The 17,557-nt window shown below is 45.0% G+C and overlaps 2 protein-coding genes across 9 annotated transcripts in view; one reads left to right on the plus strand and one right to left on the minus strand.

Annotated features, from left to right (window-relative positions):
* The window catches only part of cfap92 (cilia and flagella associated protein 92 (putative)), an 11,126-nt gene extending 3,772 nt beyond the window's left edge, over nucleotides 1-7,354 (plus strand). For all 4 annotated transcript variants that reach the window (XM_077007558.1, XM_077007549.1, XM_077007567.1 and 1 more), the window contains 12 exons: nucleotides 688-767; nucleotides 1,032-1,181; nucleotides 2,276-2,460; nucleotides 2,738-3,618; nucleotides 3,708-3,902; nucleotides 4,153-4,423; nucleotides 4,520-4,687; nucleotides 4,936-5,148; nucleotides 5,646-5,799; nucleotides 5,904-6,112; nucleotides 6,321-6,406; nucleotides 6,610-7,354. In XM_077007558.1, coding sequence (XP_076863673.1) covers nucleotides 688-767; nucleotides 1,032-1,181; nucleotides 2,276-2,460; nucleotides 2,738-3,618; nucleotides 3,708-3,902; nucleotides 4,153-4,423; nucleotides 4,520-4,687; nucleotides 4,936-5,148; nucleotides 5,646-5,799; nucleotides 5,904-6,112; nucleotides 6,321-6,406; nucleotides 6,610-6,772 — 2,755 coding nt within the window. In that variant the 3' untranslated portion in view covers nucleotides 6,773-7,354. The remainder of the gene's footprint in view (nucleotides 1-687; nucleotides 768-1,031; nucleotides 1,182-2,275; nucleotides 2,461-2,737; nucleotides 3,619-3,707; nucleotides 3,903-4,152; nucleotides 4,424-4,519; nucleotides 4,688-4,935; nucleotides 5,149-5,645; nucleotides 5,800-5,903; nucleotides 6,113-6,320; nucleotides 6,407-6,609) is intronic.
* Nucleotides 6,149-15,678, minus strand: acad9 (acyl-CoA dehydrogenase family, member 9). Of its 5 annotated transcripts, none has more exons than XM_077007620.1 (19): nucleotides 15,390-15,678; nucleotides 15,101-15,194; nucleotides 13,906-14,007; nucleotides 13,684-13,790; nucleotides 13,301-13,401; nucleotides 12,749-12,827; nucleotides 12,404-12,578; nucleotides 12,003-12,076; nucleotides 11,786-11,861; nucleotides 11,564-11,634; nucleotides 11,344-11,463; nucleotides 11,090-11,218; nucleotides 10,677-10,756; nucleotides 10,457-10,583; nucleotides 9,919-9,996; nucleotides 8,850-8,978; nucleotides 7,859-7,931; nucleotides 7,506-7,626; nucleotides 6,149-6,723 (listed from the first exon to the last, which is right to left on the minus strand). In XM_077007620.1, the coding sequence occupies exons 1-18, from the start codon at nucleotides 15,564-15,566 to the stop codon at nucleotides 7,526-7,528; spliced, it is 1,893 nt and encodes a 630-aa protein (XP_076863735.1). In that variant the 5' UTR covers nucleotides 15,567-15,678; the 3' UTR covers nucleotides 6,149-6,723; nucleotides 7,506-7,525. The 5 variants fall into 5 exon arrangements, with proteins under 5 accessions (XP_076863735.1, XP_076863744.1, XP_076863726.1 ...); XM_077007629.1 differs by having other exon boundaries at nucleotides 6,150-6,464; nucleotides 7,516-7,626; XM_077007611.1 differs by having other exon boundaries at nucleotides 6,150-6,464; nucleotides 7,511-7,626.
* Between the last annotated feature and the right edge of the window lie 1,879 nt (nucleotides 15,679-17,557).

Genomic DNA, 17,557 nt, shown 5'->3' on the forward strand with positions numbered 1-17,557 from the left:
GCGGCCCGTCATGGAGGAACTTAAGCTCCTCTGATCCTTTCTACATGTTTGCTCCATCTAGCATGTACCAAATGAATGCAGCAATGTTACAGCATAATGTGTAGTGTCCCAGGCCCCCGTGACCACAGTGGGCAGTCATGGCCTGGCGGTTAGGGAACTGGTCTTGTGACCGGAGGGTTGTGGGTTCGATTCCCAGACCTAAGGCCATGACTGAGGTGCCCTTGAGCAAGGCACCTAACCCCAACTGCTCCCTGGGCGCCGGGCTATGGCTGCCCACCGCTCTGGGCATGTGTGATCCACAGCCCCCTAGTAATCACTAGTGTGTGTGTGTTCTGACTGCACAGATGGGTTAAATGCGGAGGACAAATTTCGATTGGGGTGTAAAAAATCACAATTGACAAAATATGGCACATTTACATTTTACATTTTAAACATCCCTATTTTGCCACCCACATGAACCAGGTAACGGACATAATTTTATAGTGTGTGGTTACCTGGCCCAGGTGTGTCAGGTGCAAGAAGTGAACAATTCTGTGCACTCTCTAGAAGGTTCTCCAATTAAATCAGTTCGCATTGTACATCAGGAACATTCTACATCAGGAATATTGGAATTTGCTCGAACAGTTAATGGGAAATGTGTATGAATATATATATTTAAATATATTTACAAAGATATATATTTGTCAGATGTGTTCATTATGGAGGTGTGGACCATCTCGGAAGGACTGATGTGAAGGGAAACAACCCTGAAGCAGTTCCAGAAAAAGGCAAGGATGGTGGTCTCAAACTTAGGATGGAAATGAACTTTAGACTAACCTACTAAGGACCTAAGGGACTCCCAACCATCCATACAAGTTTGATATGAGAATCATATCTAAGCTAATTGTAACTTAATTGTTCTTCTTATTCTTATTCTACTCATTACATACTATCTGGATAGTCTGAAATAATGCTCTTGTCCAAATCTCAAAGCTTGCAAGCATTATGATGACATCTAGGGTCACTTTGTATAATTTCACCCATTCATTCAGTGATGATTAGCTATATGAAAGGCAAGGTGATGAAGGCGTCTAAGGAGAAGCCTGCTCAAAAACTGGCCCAGGAGGACCAAGCAGAGAAGGAAGACACGTGCAGGATTGGTGCTGCTTTGGCGGAGTTGGAGGTCATGAACCTTCTTGCAGGTACTCACACTCTGTACAGCTGATTGCTGCTTTCTGGCCCACACGTATGTGTGTGTGTGTGTGTGTGTGAGAGAGAGGTTTGTCAGTGGACCCAATGTATACTTGACATTCCCAGTCCAGGAAGCATAAATCCAAAGTTTGACCAAACAAGCACTTCAGATGCTGATTTTTCGACACTTAAAGTCTCCATTAACATCCAGAAGACAGATCAACCGAAATTGCCTCCAGTATGCAGCTCACCCATGTGTTTCCTGTCAGTGAGCGGGATGTTTATGTAACATGAGGGGAGTGTGCTTTTGTTTGTGTGTGTGTGTGGTGGGGGTTGGGTTTCTGCTGCTCTTGTGCACTGTAGGGGTGAAACTGGGAGGGAGGGGCTGGCCCACTGGGGGGGCGGGGTTTCGGAGGTCTCTAATTGGCTGCTGAGCGGCTCCAGTCTAAGCCAGCCGCCTGCTCCCTCCGTGTTTGATGTGTCCGGCTCCGAGCCGCAGCAGGAGTCTCTGATGAAAGTGTTCACTAGGGAACACTGCACTGCCGACACAGAGCCAGACAAAATCACACAGAACTACTTTCACGGCAAGACTGAGGGGGGAGGCTGTTACACAATGCTGTCATTATTCTAGAAATTCTAGATTATTATAGAAACAATTTAAATTTGTTTCTCAGATTTATCAAAAAAACATTTAGGATTTAACCTGCATATTGAAACTGTACACAATCAGAAAAAAGACATTTTAGGCGGCTGATGTATGAAGAGATATTTGAGACTTGAAAAGCAATTTGGTTTAAATTAATTATGGTTGTACTTGCCAATTACCTGAAGGCATCATTGTTAGAAAAAAGTTATAAAAGAAACAAGATCTTCAAAACATTTGTTCCAGTTGATTCCCAACTGCATTTTCTACCAAGAACACTGTAAATCTGAGGGCACCAGTTAAAGGTCCAGAACTTCCACCTCCTTACCTCAGCGTTTCATTCATCAGTGTCCCATCACTGTCGGCACTACCCTTCGTATTTCTCCTTTATCTTAAGTGCTCTAAAGCAAATACACACACTCCCTTCTGCCTGTTTTAATGGGGATCTGTGATCTGTGTCAGGGGACAGGTCTGTTACAGAGTGCTTCAGGACCTGTTCTGGAGGGGTGTCTGCGGGACTGTGTAGCATCACCCTGGACCAGCCACTCCTGTCTGAAGAACTCATGATGGAGCTCAATCCACTGGTCATCACCATCTTCTCTGCTTCCTCTCTGCCCTCCACCCCGGTTCCCTACCAGGTGCTCCAGGTATCCAAGTGATGCTTTTCTTACCAAGTCAGTTCACACTAGTGCTTTTGCAGCTGAACAGTGTCACTGAAATCAGAATAAGTCTGAAACTGATGTCTCTTGATCTGACGTGTGCTATTCAGTGGTTTTGTACTTGTGTACTATGTCTAGACATTTTGTAATAAAATTTGTGTGGTCTGCTTAAGATTTTAGGATGAAATGGTAAGTTAAGAAAGAAACATTATGAACAGACTGAAAAATCATAAAATGACATGATTTCTGTTCTCTGCATCCACAGCAGAAGTGTCTGCCTGTGTACTGCCAGTACAGTTTCCCCAACATGCCCCTGCACAAGACTAAAGGTCAACAGCATGGTTCCAACGTCTACTTCAGAGACGTGAACGTGATCTTCACCGGTTTGCTGAGTGCCGCAGATCTCGTCCAGATCCTCAGGGGTACAGCAGTAGAAATCGAAGTCCACGACCGTGACAGGAAAGTGGAAAACCCTCCCGCAAGTCCAGCGATTTTTGGCACAGAGCCCAACGATGACAAGCTAGCTAGTGTGGTTCTAGTCACAAACAAATGCACTACCCACAATCCATTTAGGGAGAAACAAAAACTGCCTGAACCATATGGCATTGCCAAACTGAATCTTTCTGATCTCCTCCATGGGCAGAAGTGTTTAAATCTCATTTTACCAGTAAGACGTTCCTGTGCAGGGTCATGGCTAGGTGGAGGCATGAATGAAGTGGAGACAGCATCTACTCTGGAGAGACACTGGGGCGACTCTATGCCTATGGGCCGTTACATAGAAGCCAACTCTACCCTGAAAGTGCAGGTGGAGATAGCACGACCACTGGATCCTGATCTCCTTAAAAGTGGAGGACACCTTCCCTTTGGCCGAATCATTTACATATTCAAATGCAACGATGTTCCTGTCCTCAATACGCTGAGGTCGGAGATTTTACGAGTCAATGCGAAGGCTTTCCAACTGGACGCTCACACAGAGGAAATGGCTTGGAGAGTCCTGTGTGGTTACAGAATGAATTCCAAAGACAGAGTACACCAGAATCTGAATGTTCTGACAGGGTTTCATATGGTGGATAAGACTCTACACCTTTTTGTTCTGGAGGGACTAGAACAAGCAATCAAAAAGCTCTGGGAAACAGTACCAATAATGTAAGACAATGCTGCTTGGTTTATTTGCAACTCGTCTGAAGACACATTATTCCTTTCAGGAGTCTGTAGACTAATGTGGCATTTTATAGGTTGAACGAGGATGCAGAGAAGCAGGTCACTGTTCTTTACAACTCCAGCCTCAGCTTCTCTGAGAGGCTGTACGACATTCTGGACGTGGGGTTGACTCCCGTTCACCTCCATGAGCCACTGGCGAGGATCGTGAAGGAGCCACTGGTGTATATCAGAGATCTAATGCCCCAAGACTGTCTTCAGGCCATTTTAAGGTCCAGTTCACACCCTTAAAATAAATAAAAGCAGTAGATATTTTTATCTAGAACAACTTGGATCCTACCTTCAGAGATTAGAGCAGAATGAATTGCAGAATTTGTAGAATGTATGCTAGTAGTATGACTCCTCCAGTGGAGAGCTCGTAACTTAAATTTAAAGTAATTAAAAATGGGCAGTTAATGGGAAGGTTGTTTACCGTTTTAGGGTGAATTCATAATTGTGGCCTAATTGTTTCTCCTGGTCTAGAATAAACCACCTCTGCCAGGTTAAGACACTTGAAGAAGTAGTGCAAAACAACCTGTTCCCTTCAGCCATGATGGTTCTTAGCTTGGGGCAGGAGTTTGGACTGGTTCCCAGTAGAGGGCTGGATGGATTCATGGGACAGAGCAAAGATTCCCAGGAACGGTCCTGTCACCAAGTTCCCCAGAGGAAGGCACACACACCTCTCAACAACTCCAACACGGAGTACATGGCGTGGAAACAGCAACAGGTGTTTTATGCAAAAGACTTTGTTCAGGTATGAGTGATCAAAAGGAAAAAGTTGATGGTACTTGGTGATGGTAGATGGTAGGTGATGTCTAGACAGGATCTTTGACGTGATCCTTTGTTTCAGACCAATATTGAGAGAGTCCAGAAGGCGAGCAGTATTCTACAGAAGACCAAACAAAACGTGGTGATGGTGGCAGAAGTGAGCGGTAGTCGACCTGCCCACAACTACAGTGTTCAGACCATGAACTGCACTGTCAGAGCCCAGGAACTCCTGCGTAAGGAGATGGCAAAGGTCAGCTCGGGAGAGCCGCATGGAAACCAGTACAAACCAAAACGCCTCACCCTTCACCAGGAGTTACTGAATTTTCATCCAGGATTATCCTCCCAGCTCTGATACTGCTATGAGAGTAAAATGGATAAACCCCATTGGAAAACCTCAACCAAATGAGAATGATCTAAGGATATTCTACTTACATCTGTTGATAGTGGTAGATGTTGTAGGAGTTCATGCTTGTTTCACACACGTATGATCTGTTCCAGGAGCCATCACGCAGGTTCACCTATAACCAGCATTACCACTCCTTCACGGTGGCTCCAGTGGATGTTGAGGCAGCACAAAAAGCCTCAAAGTCCAGGTCTCGTGCTGCCTGGCGCACCAGTGTTGGCTTTGTCTACCCGGGCTTCAAGAGCAGCCAAGAGTCCAACAGACACCCCAAGCAGCCAGATGAAGCTCGGGTGGAGGAGCTCAGAAAGGTGCGGTCACGTCGATGCACATCCACCTTCACCCCCACCCCCCACAAGGGTCAGGTTTCACACGTGCCACGTTCCACGGGAGGTGGCATCAGCCTTACCAGCATTCCTGAGTGCTTGCGCAAGATTCTTTTAGTGCCGTTTCCCTACCAGGCCCACCTCTTTAAAGACGCTCTGAGCTTAAGTGGGTATTTGGTTGCCTGTAATGTGACATGGCTAATGCCAACTGATTGATAGCTGTTCGGGGTTAACCAGGAAACCCGGCCTCTCCGGGGCGGTGGCTGTAGATCAGGCTCAGGGTCTGTAATTTATTGGCCCCAAAGGAACATAAGGCAACCTCCCAAATATGTGACTTTCAGAACATATGTATGACAGAAGACAACTTGCACTTATTCTCACCAGAGGTTTCTGTCACGGACACTCTTGAAGTTATATGAATCTTAATATTGCAAATGCATATGTATAAATGCTGTGTCTTATTTTATGCGCTCCACAAACAGCCCTGGAGAGAGAATATTCTCCATGGGAATACGCTGTGGCCCACCCTGAATAGGTGCACGTGGCCATGGAACCAACGGCATGAGGACTTTGAGCTTTACTCCAAACCACCTGCTGCTTTCGGCCCAGTCCCACCATTCTCCATCCACCTTGCAGGTAGAACCCAGCTAATGGGAATGGGATGGTCCTTCTTGCCCAGAGGAGAAGTCTGATTGGTCTGATTGATCTGGTGGCCCACACCCCCTCCCCTCCCCCTCCAGGAGAGGCCCTGCGGCAGGAGCAACTGCAGACTGCACATGCTCAGTACGCCAGATGGCTGAAGAAGGTTTTGCCTGATAAAAACTGTCTGGCCAGTGGCCGCATCCCAGAGTTCAAGTGCCATATGAGAAGAGTGGGTTTGGATAAACTACATGACCTGCTGAAGGACAAGCCCATGAAAATCTCTCTGAAGAGTATGGAAAAGATTAAAGTAAATGGTTAAAGAAAGATGCATTTAATCTTTCCAAGTTTTACACACACACACTTTTTATTGTTGCAACATTTTACAGACTTTACAAATTACAGTTTGACTATTATTAAGTCTATTAACAAAATTTTTCAAGTATAAATGGTGTACTACTGTACAAGATTTAATAGATAAAATAAAATAATAATTAAAAACGATTCCTGCATCACAGAACACTGACTGGTACAGCACAGCGAGGGCAGAGAGAGGATACAGCCCCACATCAGCTATCGGGCAATACAGGCAGTGCCACCTTGGGTGAGGAAAGCTGTTCTTTAGATACCAGCCTCTACTTCAGGGCAGCTTTGGAGAGGAGCTAAAGAAAAGCAGAAAAAAAATCTCCATTGACTTCGAGTTAGATGCTAGAGAGTAAATCACATCTCCTCAAAGCTGCTCAGATTGCAGAGAAGAAGCAAAACACAACGCCGTTAAATTCCCATCTGTCTGTCTGCTTTCTACAGATGTTCCTGGAGGCCACACTCCTTTCAACACAGGCAAGCTGCTCTGCCTCTCACAGCTGAGGAGAAGTGTTTGCACGTCTTCCAGAAACCTCCTCAGACACACGAAACTCCATCCTACACCCAGTGCAGACGACATATCAAAGAAACGACAATCCACCACTGAGAATCGTGCATTACAAAGGCTGTTCGGTAGACGGCCCTGGCCCACCTATAACGTCTGAGCTGCCACGCTCTTTGGTGGTCTTGTATGGAAGCTTGTAAAATAAAACTAAATTAAAATCAGCCAGCTTAGAACTCATAAAAGATTTTTTAATTATACAGTAAAATGTAAGTAAAGGTACTTTGTCACTTTATGTATGTAAACAATCCTAAAAAGTGTGATGGAGTCTCACTGAAGTACACTGTGGTGGACGGAGTGAGATCAGACCAAGCTCTTCTAACACTGACCATGTCCAGTATTGTTAAGAGATAGAACGGTCAACTCTGTTCACTCCAATGGACCCCTCCCCCATTTTTATTTTTAAAATCTATGATTGACATTGTTTTTTGGTGGGGATCAAATTACATGTGTATTGGGCATTTATGTAAACACGGACCAAATCATATCCCATGTTGTTCAATATTAGCAATTCTTACTTTACAACACATTTATATATACGCAAGCACTATTTAAATATTGTAAATGCAATTGTTATTTATAAATGACCAAAATTCTAGTCTTGTCTCTATCTGTCAACTAGAACTATCTGAAAGCTACATGAATCACATGACCATCAAACATTTTGAACTTATACTGAAGCTACTCTTTCTGCGGCTCCGTGCTAATCAAACTCGTCTTCCAATAAGGGCCAAGGACTCTAGCCTAACACCCAATCAGAATGCAAGAAAATGATCACCTGACCCTACACAATCCATCTTAGTACGTTCTGTCAAGGGGATGTGAGCAGGTATACGCTCGCTTTTCCAGGACTGCCTGGCCGATCTTCTTTATGTTGGAGTCGTTGTTCTCGGGGGCGCCTGCAGTGGAAGATGTGCAGTTACTGACAGCATCTGCTCTGCAGTACTGACAAAAATGAGCAGCACACATGAATCCAAAGAACCATGGTGGGCCTCTCAGCCAGAACAAAGTCGGCGAGGGATAATTGAAACAGTACAAAGAGAGCAAACAAGCATTGGTGTGTTGGTAGGCGTGGAACGGTGGATTCTGGGTGGAGGTGAGGAGCTCCCAGCCACGTTGTGTTTCACTCACCTTTCTGCACCTGAATCAGCCAGTAGTTGTTTTTGAAGTACGTTTCCTTGCAGAAAGTGTTGGCCAGCAGCACCTGCAGCATGAACAGATTCATCAAGACCATTCAGATAAGTGTAGAATCATTCTTTTTCCCTGTTCTATGCAAAATAAGCATTAGCACGTTTTCAGGACGTCACCCTTTTCATAATGAAATCAACAGTAAGAATTCAGGTGTTACATGAATTTAAAAAGGCTGTTAACCACACAGAAATACATGAAAATAAGTCCATTGAAAAATCCCTGTTCTTTGAACAAAACCGAAGAAAGAGGGAACGGCCGATTTCGTCCAAGTTCGACGTCCCTCCAGAGACTTCACAAGCACAGGGTGGCTGCACCACTATTCACTTTGAGAAGAACCATCGTAGCTTTTCCTTAGCGTAGCGTTCTAAGAAATAGACCTTCATCTCCACCCTTTGGTCACTCCTCTATTCCAGTCTGCCGTCCTTTATTCGTTCATCTACGCGGCCATCCAGCACTTTGTGTTTCCGCTGGTAGGTGCTGTTAAACAGAAAGGGCCTTGTGCTGGAGAACTGGGTGAAAAGCCTCGACTACTATTAACCTTTTGACCCTAGTAAAACAGGTTTTAAGAGAGTGTGGTTTTAAAAGCAGGTTCAGGTTTGTTTGATATATAAGGTCCAAATCTTGTCTGAGATAGCAAAGAGATGCTTAACTGAGATACTTTGAAGTTAATCTTATTGTTTAAAATACACTGGTAAAGTTTGGATGCAGTGTATTGAAGTAAAGCTTACTGTTTGAGACGGCAGGGTAAAGATTGGCTGAGGTATACTTAGATACAGGACAATGAGACGGCAGGGTGAAGATTGGCTGAGGTATACTTAGATACAGGACAATGAGACGGCAGGGTGAAGATTAGCTGATGTATACTTAGATACAGGACAATGAGACAGCAGGGTGAAGATTGGCTGAGGTATACTTAGATACAGGACAAGACCTCGTGGTCATGGTCACGCAGGCCGATGCTGATGGATCGGCTAGCGCGGGACAGGACCGCTGTCATGGCGTAGATGTTGATCAGCGCATCGGCCACACGCTTCAACACAAGCTGCTCCTCCACGATCGTCTGAAATACACAAAAGGTGAAGACACAGCACATAACCGCTCATTAGCATGATGACTCGTTAGCACAACAAAATATCTATTATGAGAAGCAGGTAGCCCTCCATTTGATGCATTGTATATAAAATAAATAAAAATAAAAAAGAACATGCCTTGCTAGCCAGGGACTCCAATCAAGCAATCAACTACATGTGTGCGCTTGTTGAACTACCAAATAACAAGTGTTTGTGATTTTGTCCATCTCAAGTAAAGCACGCCAGAGTGAGATGTAGTGCAGGCATGTCTTCATGCACCCGTTTGATCTTGCTGTTCTCCATACAGATGTTGGAGCACAGAAAATGTATTCCATTTAAAAGTTTCCCTTGCATAAAAATGAAGATGAAATGTGGTTAAGCTAGACAGGGAAACGGTACTCGGAAATCTGAGTTCTATCTAGAACTCCAGTCCAACTCTGATTACAACAGCATGGCTGTTAATCAGTCTCTATGTGAGAGAGAGAGAGTGTGTGTGTGTGTGTGTGTGTGTGTGTGTGTGTTCAGGACAGCTGTCTCCCACATGAGCTTGTACATTACCTCAGTGCAACAGGAAAGAGGGGAGCAGATGGGAGGTCCCAGCAGTGCTCAACAGGCCCACTCTAATTACCCTGCACCTCGCTATGGCAACCACCAGCACACTCTGGGACATTAAACCAATAGCACACAGTTTTTTTTCTAGAAGTATTTGAGAAATGTGCAGAGGAAGCAATCTACATAAAGCTCCAAACAGCCCGGAAAGCACAACGCTACGAGAAATGAGGATCGAACGCCCAGCAAAAAAAAAAAAAAAAAAAAGAGCAGGAAAGTGCGGTCTGCTTTGGCACGAGACCTTCTGCACTGGCCACAGTGTGCCTGGGTGGGGAGGCCGACACGCGTGGGACGGTTCAGAGGCTTGTGGGAAGGACCTACCTTTCCGTATCTGTACAGCAGGCTCTCCACGGTGGAACCGAAGAGAGACACATTCTGCTCCAACATGTCAGCGCTCTCCTGCGTGGAGGACAGTATGACATCATTGGCTACCCCAGTGACATCGCTTAGATTCTTGCGCACGACTCCATCACTAGATGTAAGGGAATCCTCTCCCCCCAATAACGAGGTAACCACTGCCGAACTATGCAGAGCTCTGGTGCGTAGCAAACGTGGTGGATGCTAATATAACATGGTTAGGCCAACAACATACACTTCAGGACAGATTGTGTACAGCATCTGTGACTGCATGTCTACTGCATATATACATTACCAAAGAGGCCATAACTTCACTGCAAAACACACTAAAGTATAAATAGGATAAATATATATATATATATATATATATACATATACATATATATATATATATATATATATATATATATATATATATATATATTCTGTACAGTCACATATACCATGAATAAAACAAGGATTGTTTGTATGAAAACGTGAGTGTGGAGGGGAGGGCGTGTACCGCTAAACTTGGGTGCACCACACCGTCTTTGCCAGTGAGGCCCTGGTCTTTGTTCTTCCCAAGAGAGTCTTTCAGTTTCTTTCCCAGCATCTCAAATGCCACACCCACGCTCCCCGACTTCATCTCCCTGCAGGGGGCGCCACGTGCACAAGTTTAACACGCTGCCTTCTTGGTGCAAACACCCAGCATAAATACATATATATTTACAGTTTACACATACTTTATTTTTCCCGTTAGTATTTTGCCGGCATATTGCATTCCTGTGAGAGCTATGTACATCCTCAGGATCTCATTGGTGCCCTAAAAGCATAAAAAATACATGTGAACAAGAAGGAAAATTATATGAAGTCCTTCATCAAGCATCTTTTTCTATTGCACAAAAGATAGGAATCATGCCCTCTAGGGGTCAATGTGTAGAATGTTTAATATTTTAGTAGAAGGCAAATACTTTGGCAATTTTTAAAAGATACTACCTCTACCAAAATACCACACCGTTTGTTTATTCAGATAAATGACTATAAAATTTGTAAATATTAATACAGCTTAAATAATGCTTTATAAGCTACAATGTCATATATGGTTGAAATACAGAAGTGTTTCTATATCATTATTCAAAAATCTTTCCAAAATCACCTCAAAAATCTGCAGGATGCGACAGTCTCTGAGGTAGCGCTCGAGGGGGTAGTTCTTGGTGTATCCCACACCACCGAGCACCTGCAGGGCTTCGCTAACGCACACCCACGCCCCCTCAGAGCTGAACACCTGCACAAAGACGAGCAAGGGTTCCTGGGGCAGCGTGATTGGCTGACAGCTCCCCCACCGAAGAGAGAGGGCTAACATTAAAAGTGCAGTCTCCATGTGTTCCTCCGGGGCGCAGGAACACCAACCTTCACCATCGCCGCCTCCACGGAGCAGTCAGGAACCCCGGGACGGTCCATCATCCCCGCTGTCAGGTACGCCATGCTTTCCATTACAAAGGCATTCTGGGCCATGATTGCAAACTTCTCCTGCGCCAAAAAGAACACCACCACAGGAAGTTCAGCAATAACCGCCGCCACAAACCCATCCCACCACGCCCCAAACCCACCACACTCCTCGGAACCAAACCTGAATCATTCCAAATTCAGTGAGCCTCTTGTTGAACTGTTTCCTGGTGCCTGCATACTCCGCCGTCATCTCTGCAGGACAGTGTGACTGTGGTTAATGTGTGTGACTGTGGTTAATATGTGTGACTGTGGTTAATGTGTGTGACTGTGGTTAATGTGTGTGACTGTGGTTAATGTGTATCCAGGCCTGGTGTGTTTGTGTTTGTTATGAACGCATCTGTACCAATCAGCTTCTTGATCATCCCTGCACAAGCGCTGCCCATACTGAACCTCCCACTGTTCAGGATGTTCATGGCAATCTGGACACACACACACACACACACACACACACACACACACACACAAACACAAAAGGAACAGGAAATATTAAGCACTGTTGAACACAGCAGTCACTTCAACAGCTGTAGAATGGCCAATCAGATGTGTGGTAATGGAGTTACCTTAAACCCTCCGCCAACCTCACCAATCACGTTCTCTACTGGGACCTTCGTGTCTTCAAACGTCACCTCACAGGCTAAAATACAAAACCAAATCAGCACACAGCTCACATGACTGGTGAACACAATTCACAGTGTGTGTGTGTGTGTGTGTGTGTGTGTGTGTGTGTGTGTGTGTGTGTGTGTGTGTGTGTGTGTGTGTGTGTGTGTGTGTGTGTGTGAGTGTGTGTGTGTGTGAGTGTGTGTGTGTGAATGTGTGAATGTGTGTGTTTGTGTGTGTGGGAGAGAGTGAATGAGTGTGAGTGTGGGCATGTGCCTGCATGTGCATGTGTATATGTTTGTGTGTGTGTGTGTGTGTGTGTGTGTGTGTGTGTGTGTGTGTGTGTGTGTGTGTGTGAGCTCACTGTTGGATCCCCGGATCCCCAGCTTGTCTTCTGCTTTGCCGTTGCTGACCCCGCCGAATGTCCTCTCCACGATGAACGCAGTGATCTTGTCTTTCTTTTGCCCATCCTTGTCCAGCACCTCCGTCTTGGCAAACACTGTCATAATGTCCGCCCAGCCGCCGTTGGAGATCCAAATCTTAAAAACAGAAGTTACTGTTGTGCTGACTGTAAACATGCCTGCCAAAATTGTGCAAAAAAATGTACTACCAAATATTTCACCAGGACACCCATCCCCAACCATCTCTGGACAGAAATGCTACTTATTCTCTCTTAGTAAGCACTACGCCAATCCAAACCAATCCAAACCTTTGAGCCATTGAGTATAAAGTGCTTCCCATCATCCGTGAGCGTCGCCCGGGTCTGAATCGATGCAGCATCACTCCCGCTACAACACAAAGCAACAGACGATGACACACACTGTCTTTAGGGCTCATGGGCAAAGTGGGAGTGGCTTCAAAGATCAAGGGGACAGTGGGAACGAAAATTGTTGACGTTGTTGAGGCCATATACTCCAACGCTAGGAATCTAGCACTAGGACCCCGGAGCGGTTATTTTCTGCATGGTCCTAGCGCTAGATTCGGCAAAGTTCACATCGCACCAGAACAACTGAACAACACACACTTATAATAATTTAATGCCTCCCCTCATAAAATTCCAGACATTTTAAGACATTTTTAGGCCTTGAATATGGAAAACTAAATTTAAGACATTTTAAGACTTTTTAAGGACCCGCGGGTACCCTGTTTAGGGCTCATGGGGACAGTAGGAGTGGCTTCAGGGCTCATAGGCAAAGTGGGAGTGGCATCAGAGATCAAGGGACAGTAGGGAGTGGCTGGTGTGTGGGGATGCAGCTCGTACCTCTCGGGTTCGGTGAGACAGAAGGCAGCTATGTGTTCCCCCGAGGCCAGGCGGGGCAGATACTTCGCCTTTTGCTGCTCTGTTCCAGCCATTAGGATCCCCTAAGACGACACCACCAGGAGCTCAGTGGCACGCAGCAAACAACTCATTATGCTGAAACCCACAATATAGCCCATATACCGACTTAGTTTGGTACATTATTTGTGCTGCATCCTGACTTGCTAATTGTGCTACTTGAGAAGATCTGAACAGCGACTATGAAGGTTGCCAGTCATCCAAATGCTTCTAGTAGTGGTAGATGGAGGTGACTGGACTTGCTGTTTACTACTGAAGACTTTATGTATGTGTGGGTCTTAAAGATCACCCTCAGAGGCGGTGCTCACCTTCAACCCAATGGCCTGGTGTGCAGCCAGCGTGACGGCAATGGCTCCATCAAGGGACGTGATCTCTCCTAATCTGGCATACATTGTATTTGAGAGACCAAGGCCCCCTGTGAAAACAACGACGACTTCAGACCCAACTTCAACCTCTCGTCAGCTCCGTATTGGGTCAGGCGCTTCTTCGGTTGTTTAATTGTGCAGAAGACGAGGGTAGTAAAGGTTTACCGTACTCCTCGGGCACCTGGATGCCGAACAGGCCGAGCGCCTTCAGGCCGTTCAGCGTTGTCTCGGGGATTGTAGCTTCTTCGTCGATCTTCTTTGAATCAACTTTAAGAGAGAGAGAGTCAGCATCACCTTACCTGACTAGGGTGACCAGATGTCCCGCTTTGTGCGGGACAGTCCCGCTATTTCATTACTTTTCACGTGTCCCGCAAATTGAGACATTGTCCCGCATTGTTATAGCCTGCCAGACTCCGGTTTTGAAATGCGTGTTTTTTTTATTTTTATCAATGTCTGTGTGTGTGGGAAAAGCGGTGATGGCTGTCATCAGGGGCGGGGCGGGCTGAATGCAGGTAGGGCACGCCCACCAACACAAACCAGTGCAAATCAGGGGTGGGTTTCCCGAAATGTTCGTAGTGCTAAGTACTTCGTAACCTCGTATGAAACGTACGAGGTTAAGAAGTACTTAGCGCTACGAACGTTTCGGGAAACCCACCCCAGGTCAGAACAGCACCTACATACAGCTATGGAGGACAGGGAGGAAAACAGGACTCGATCTAAAAAACGAAAATGTAGCTATAACAGAGACTGGGAAACTATTTACCCCTGAGTGAAACCAGTGCAAGGTGACTCTTGTAAAGTTTTTTGTGACGTTTGTTTGAGTCATTTTTCCGTTTCACACGGAAGTGAATATGATGTGAAAAGACACAGACAATGCGACACTCACAAAAAACGTGTAGCTCAAAAGGAGACTTCGCAGTCTATGCATACGTTCCTGCTAAAACCCAAACTAGATTCAAGGGTAGATAAAGTAACAGCAGCTGAACTAGCGTTTACCACACTGTGAAACACTCCCTATCATACAGGTCAGAATTTATTTTTTTAATTTTTATTAAGTTTCATTTATTTATATATATAAACACATTATTATTTGCAGTTTTATGTGCTAAAGGGGCAGAATAGAGATGTTTAATTTATTATTTAAAAAAATAAATTACACACTATTTTATCTCGATGCATTGGTGTCCCACATTGTCCCACACAAACATAGTTTGTCCCACATCTTTGTCCCACATCTGGTAAATTGGAATCTGGTCACCCTATACCTGACCGTTTAGGACGGGAGGGCTATCGCGGTTCATGACAATCGTGAATTGGTTTTAAAACAGGGTCTGTCCTCGGACTTGTTCGCTAAACTCACCTTCTTCTCTGAAAAACTTCTCAACTGGCGGAACGAACTGATTGATCTCTTCCAATTCCTCATTACTAATTTCCGGATAGGGAAATACTTCATTCTATACAGAGAAGTGCAGAAGTTAAACACGACCACTGACCATCAACCGCACCGTTATGGATTACAGCTGCCACGACATTTAACTTACTTAAGCTACAGACGCGTCAGGACAGACGAACTGTAAGGGCATGACTAGAAATCTATCCAGTAGGGTGGTTTATTTCCCCAGCATCCGAATTTGATTTGATGTGTTTACCTTGTTGAGTTTGCCAAGGAACAGATCTTTGGCGTACGCTAAACTCCTCGTACTCGACCTGACATATCGGTGTGGTTGAACTGACAGCCCTTTATCTGTCTGTCGCGCTCCTACAGAAAGCAAAGTTCTCCCGAGCTTCACGGACTTTGACCAAACAAATATTCTATTGAGATTCATTTTCAAACAGAAAAACTCGCCTTTCCAGCAAAATACCTAAACACGCACGCTAACGCACGCTTGTCGGTGTTCTTGCAGGAATACCTTTCACCTATTTTCGGCGCACAGAGATGACGACACGACCGTACGTCGGTGCAGGTAGGTTTCTTGTCACTAGGGGGCAGCATTTCACCGACGAGAGCTTTGGCCCACAGTACTGTGAAACAAATGTATTAACCTCTTAAATACTTGTAGGCTTAAAACGAAAGGCTTAAATCTGGGGTCTCCAATTCTACTTCAGCTGCACCTTTTTGTAAATGATGGAGCAATTTATACTGACAACGGCTGCGTGGTCACAAAGCTGTTATTACAGAAATCTTGTCAGACAAACGAAACACTACGTGCCCTTTTGCCATTACCAATGTCTTTGCATGGTCAGTAGCTGACTGTTCTTTTCTGTGATTGATGTCGAATAACGGAAACTCACTTACGTAATTGTTTCTCTATTAGTTCCTTAAGCAGTAGGATTACACTATATCTTTAAAGAATACGACCGTTTTTTCACAAGGATTATTAAGATACGTTTGTCAATGTCTTCTAGCTACTGGTATCAAGCTATGAATGATCAGGTCTGGTCTCTAGCAGACTACTCGTTGATCTGAAGGCTCTGACCCAGAACCTGGCCGATGTAGTTTGTCAAAAAGACTGCTAGGGCTATTTTCTGTAGTGATCAGGTAAACACACATTATTCCTTCAAGCACTCATGTATCCTCGGCTTTTCCGCGATAAATCTAAGATGACTTATGACTGATCCGAAAATAATACTGTACAGACCGGGAAAGCTTTAGGCTTTAAATACAATCTCACTGAACGGCACAAATTAACCTCAGTGTCCCAGAATAAAGCACTGGTGATGGGGGTGATGGGGGTGATGGGGGGGATGGGGGTGATGGGGGGGGGGGGATGGGGGTGAGAGGGGACATGGGGGTGATGGGGGTGAGAGAGGAGATGGGGGTGAGAGAGGAGATGGGGGTGATGGGGGGGGGGTTGATGGGGGAGATAGGGGTGGGGCTGTCCACAGAGTCCAAGTAGTAGTTGAGTAGATTTTCAGTTATATTGTTGCATTATATATTTTGACCCACGAGCCCCTGACATTTACTGGCTCAACTATTTTACCCTTTGGAAATCAGGTCCTTGATTCATTTACTCTGCGTGCTCGCCTGGGGCAACTGGGGCAAGGGGAACCTGTGATCTGTCGTGTCTGTGAAGCAGTTCCTTGGGTTTCTGCTGTTTTTTAAAGATACATAAATCATTTGTGCTGTGGATGTTTTTGCAAATCTTTATTGCATTTGTAATATAAATGCATCTTTCTGTCTTTAATGTGTAGTACAAACTCAGTGGAGTGGTGGTGTTTGCTTCTGTGTAGTCTAAATGTTTACACCGAAATTAAGAAATAAAAAAGGATGTTCTGATAAAAATGCCGCCATGGTATTACATCATCCAAGCTGCCCTTTATTGATCTGTATCATTCACACTGTATCGTAAGACATTGGAACAGCTATCGTTACTGAGACTTTGTTTGTATGATGATTGTTTGTATATTATTTGATTATAACCACGGAGGAAACACATCTTTAGCGCGGTTTCAGTGCACCTGTCCCAACATCCTTGTACCCTCAGGTCCCCCTAAACGAGGCGTGCCGTGACACATCATTTTTGTGAATGTCGAGTAAGCGGCACCGGTACTGACAACCTCGCGAGTATTCAGACCCCTGCGGCGTTGGCTTGTGTCCTGCAGGTTGAGAAACGCTAGTATGTTTTATAATTAAAAGCAGAGTTGTATAATCCAGGTTCAGAAAGTAAAAATCCTCACCAGGAGTTTGCTCAGGCTTCCTGGATTGTGTTGATTCCACTCATTTTACCTGGATTGCACTAATTAGAAATCTAGCAATCCTGGTGAGGACTTTTACTTCCTGAACCTGGATTATACAACTCTGATTAAAAGTCCTTGT

Source organism: Brachyhypopomus gauderio, chromosome 1, assembly GCF_052324685.1.
Source record: "Brachyhypopomus gauderio isolate BG-103 chromosome 1, BGAUD_0.2, whole genome shotgun sequence".
NCBI classification, from domain to species: Eukaryota; Metazoa; Chordata; class Actinopteri; order Gymnotiformes; family Hypopomidae; genus Brachyhypopomus; species Brachyhypopomus gauderio.

Bases quoted from the DNA above. Each gene is read 5' to 3' on its own strand.
- acad9 (XM_077007620.1), bottom strand. From the start codon at position 15,566: ATGAATCTCAATAGAATATTTGTTTGGTCAAAGTCCGTGAAGCTCGGG. The intron at 13,402-13,683 runs GTGAGCACCGCC...GTGTCGTCTTAG, and splicing joins ACCAGGCCATTGGGTTGAAG to GGGATCCTAATGGCTGGAAC. The intron at 11,862-12,002 runs GTAACTCCATTA...GTGTGTGTCCAG, and splicing joins AGGTTGGCGGAGGGTTTAAG to ATTGCCATGAACATCCTGAA.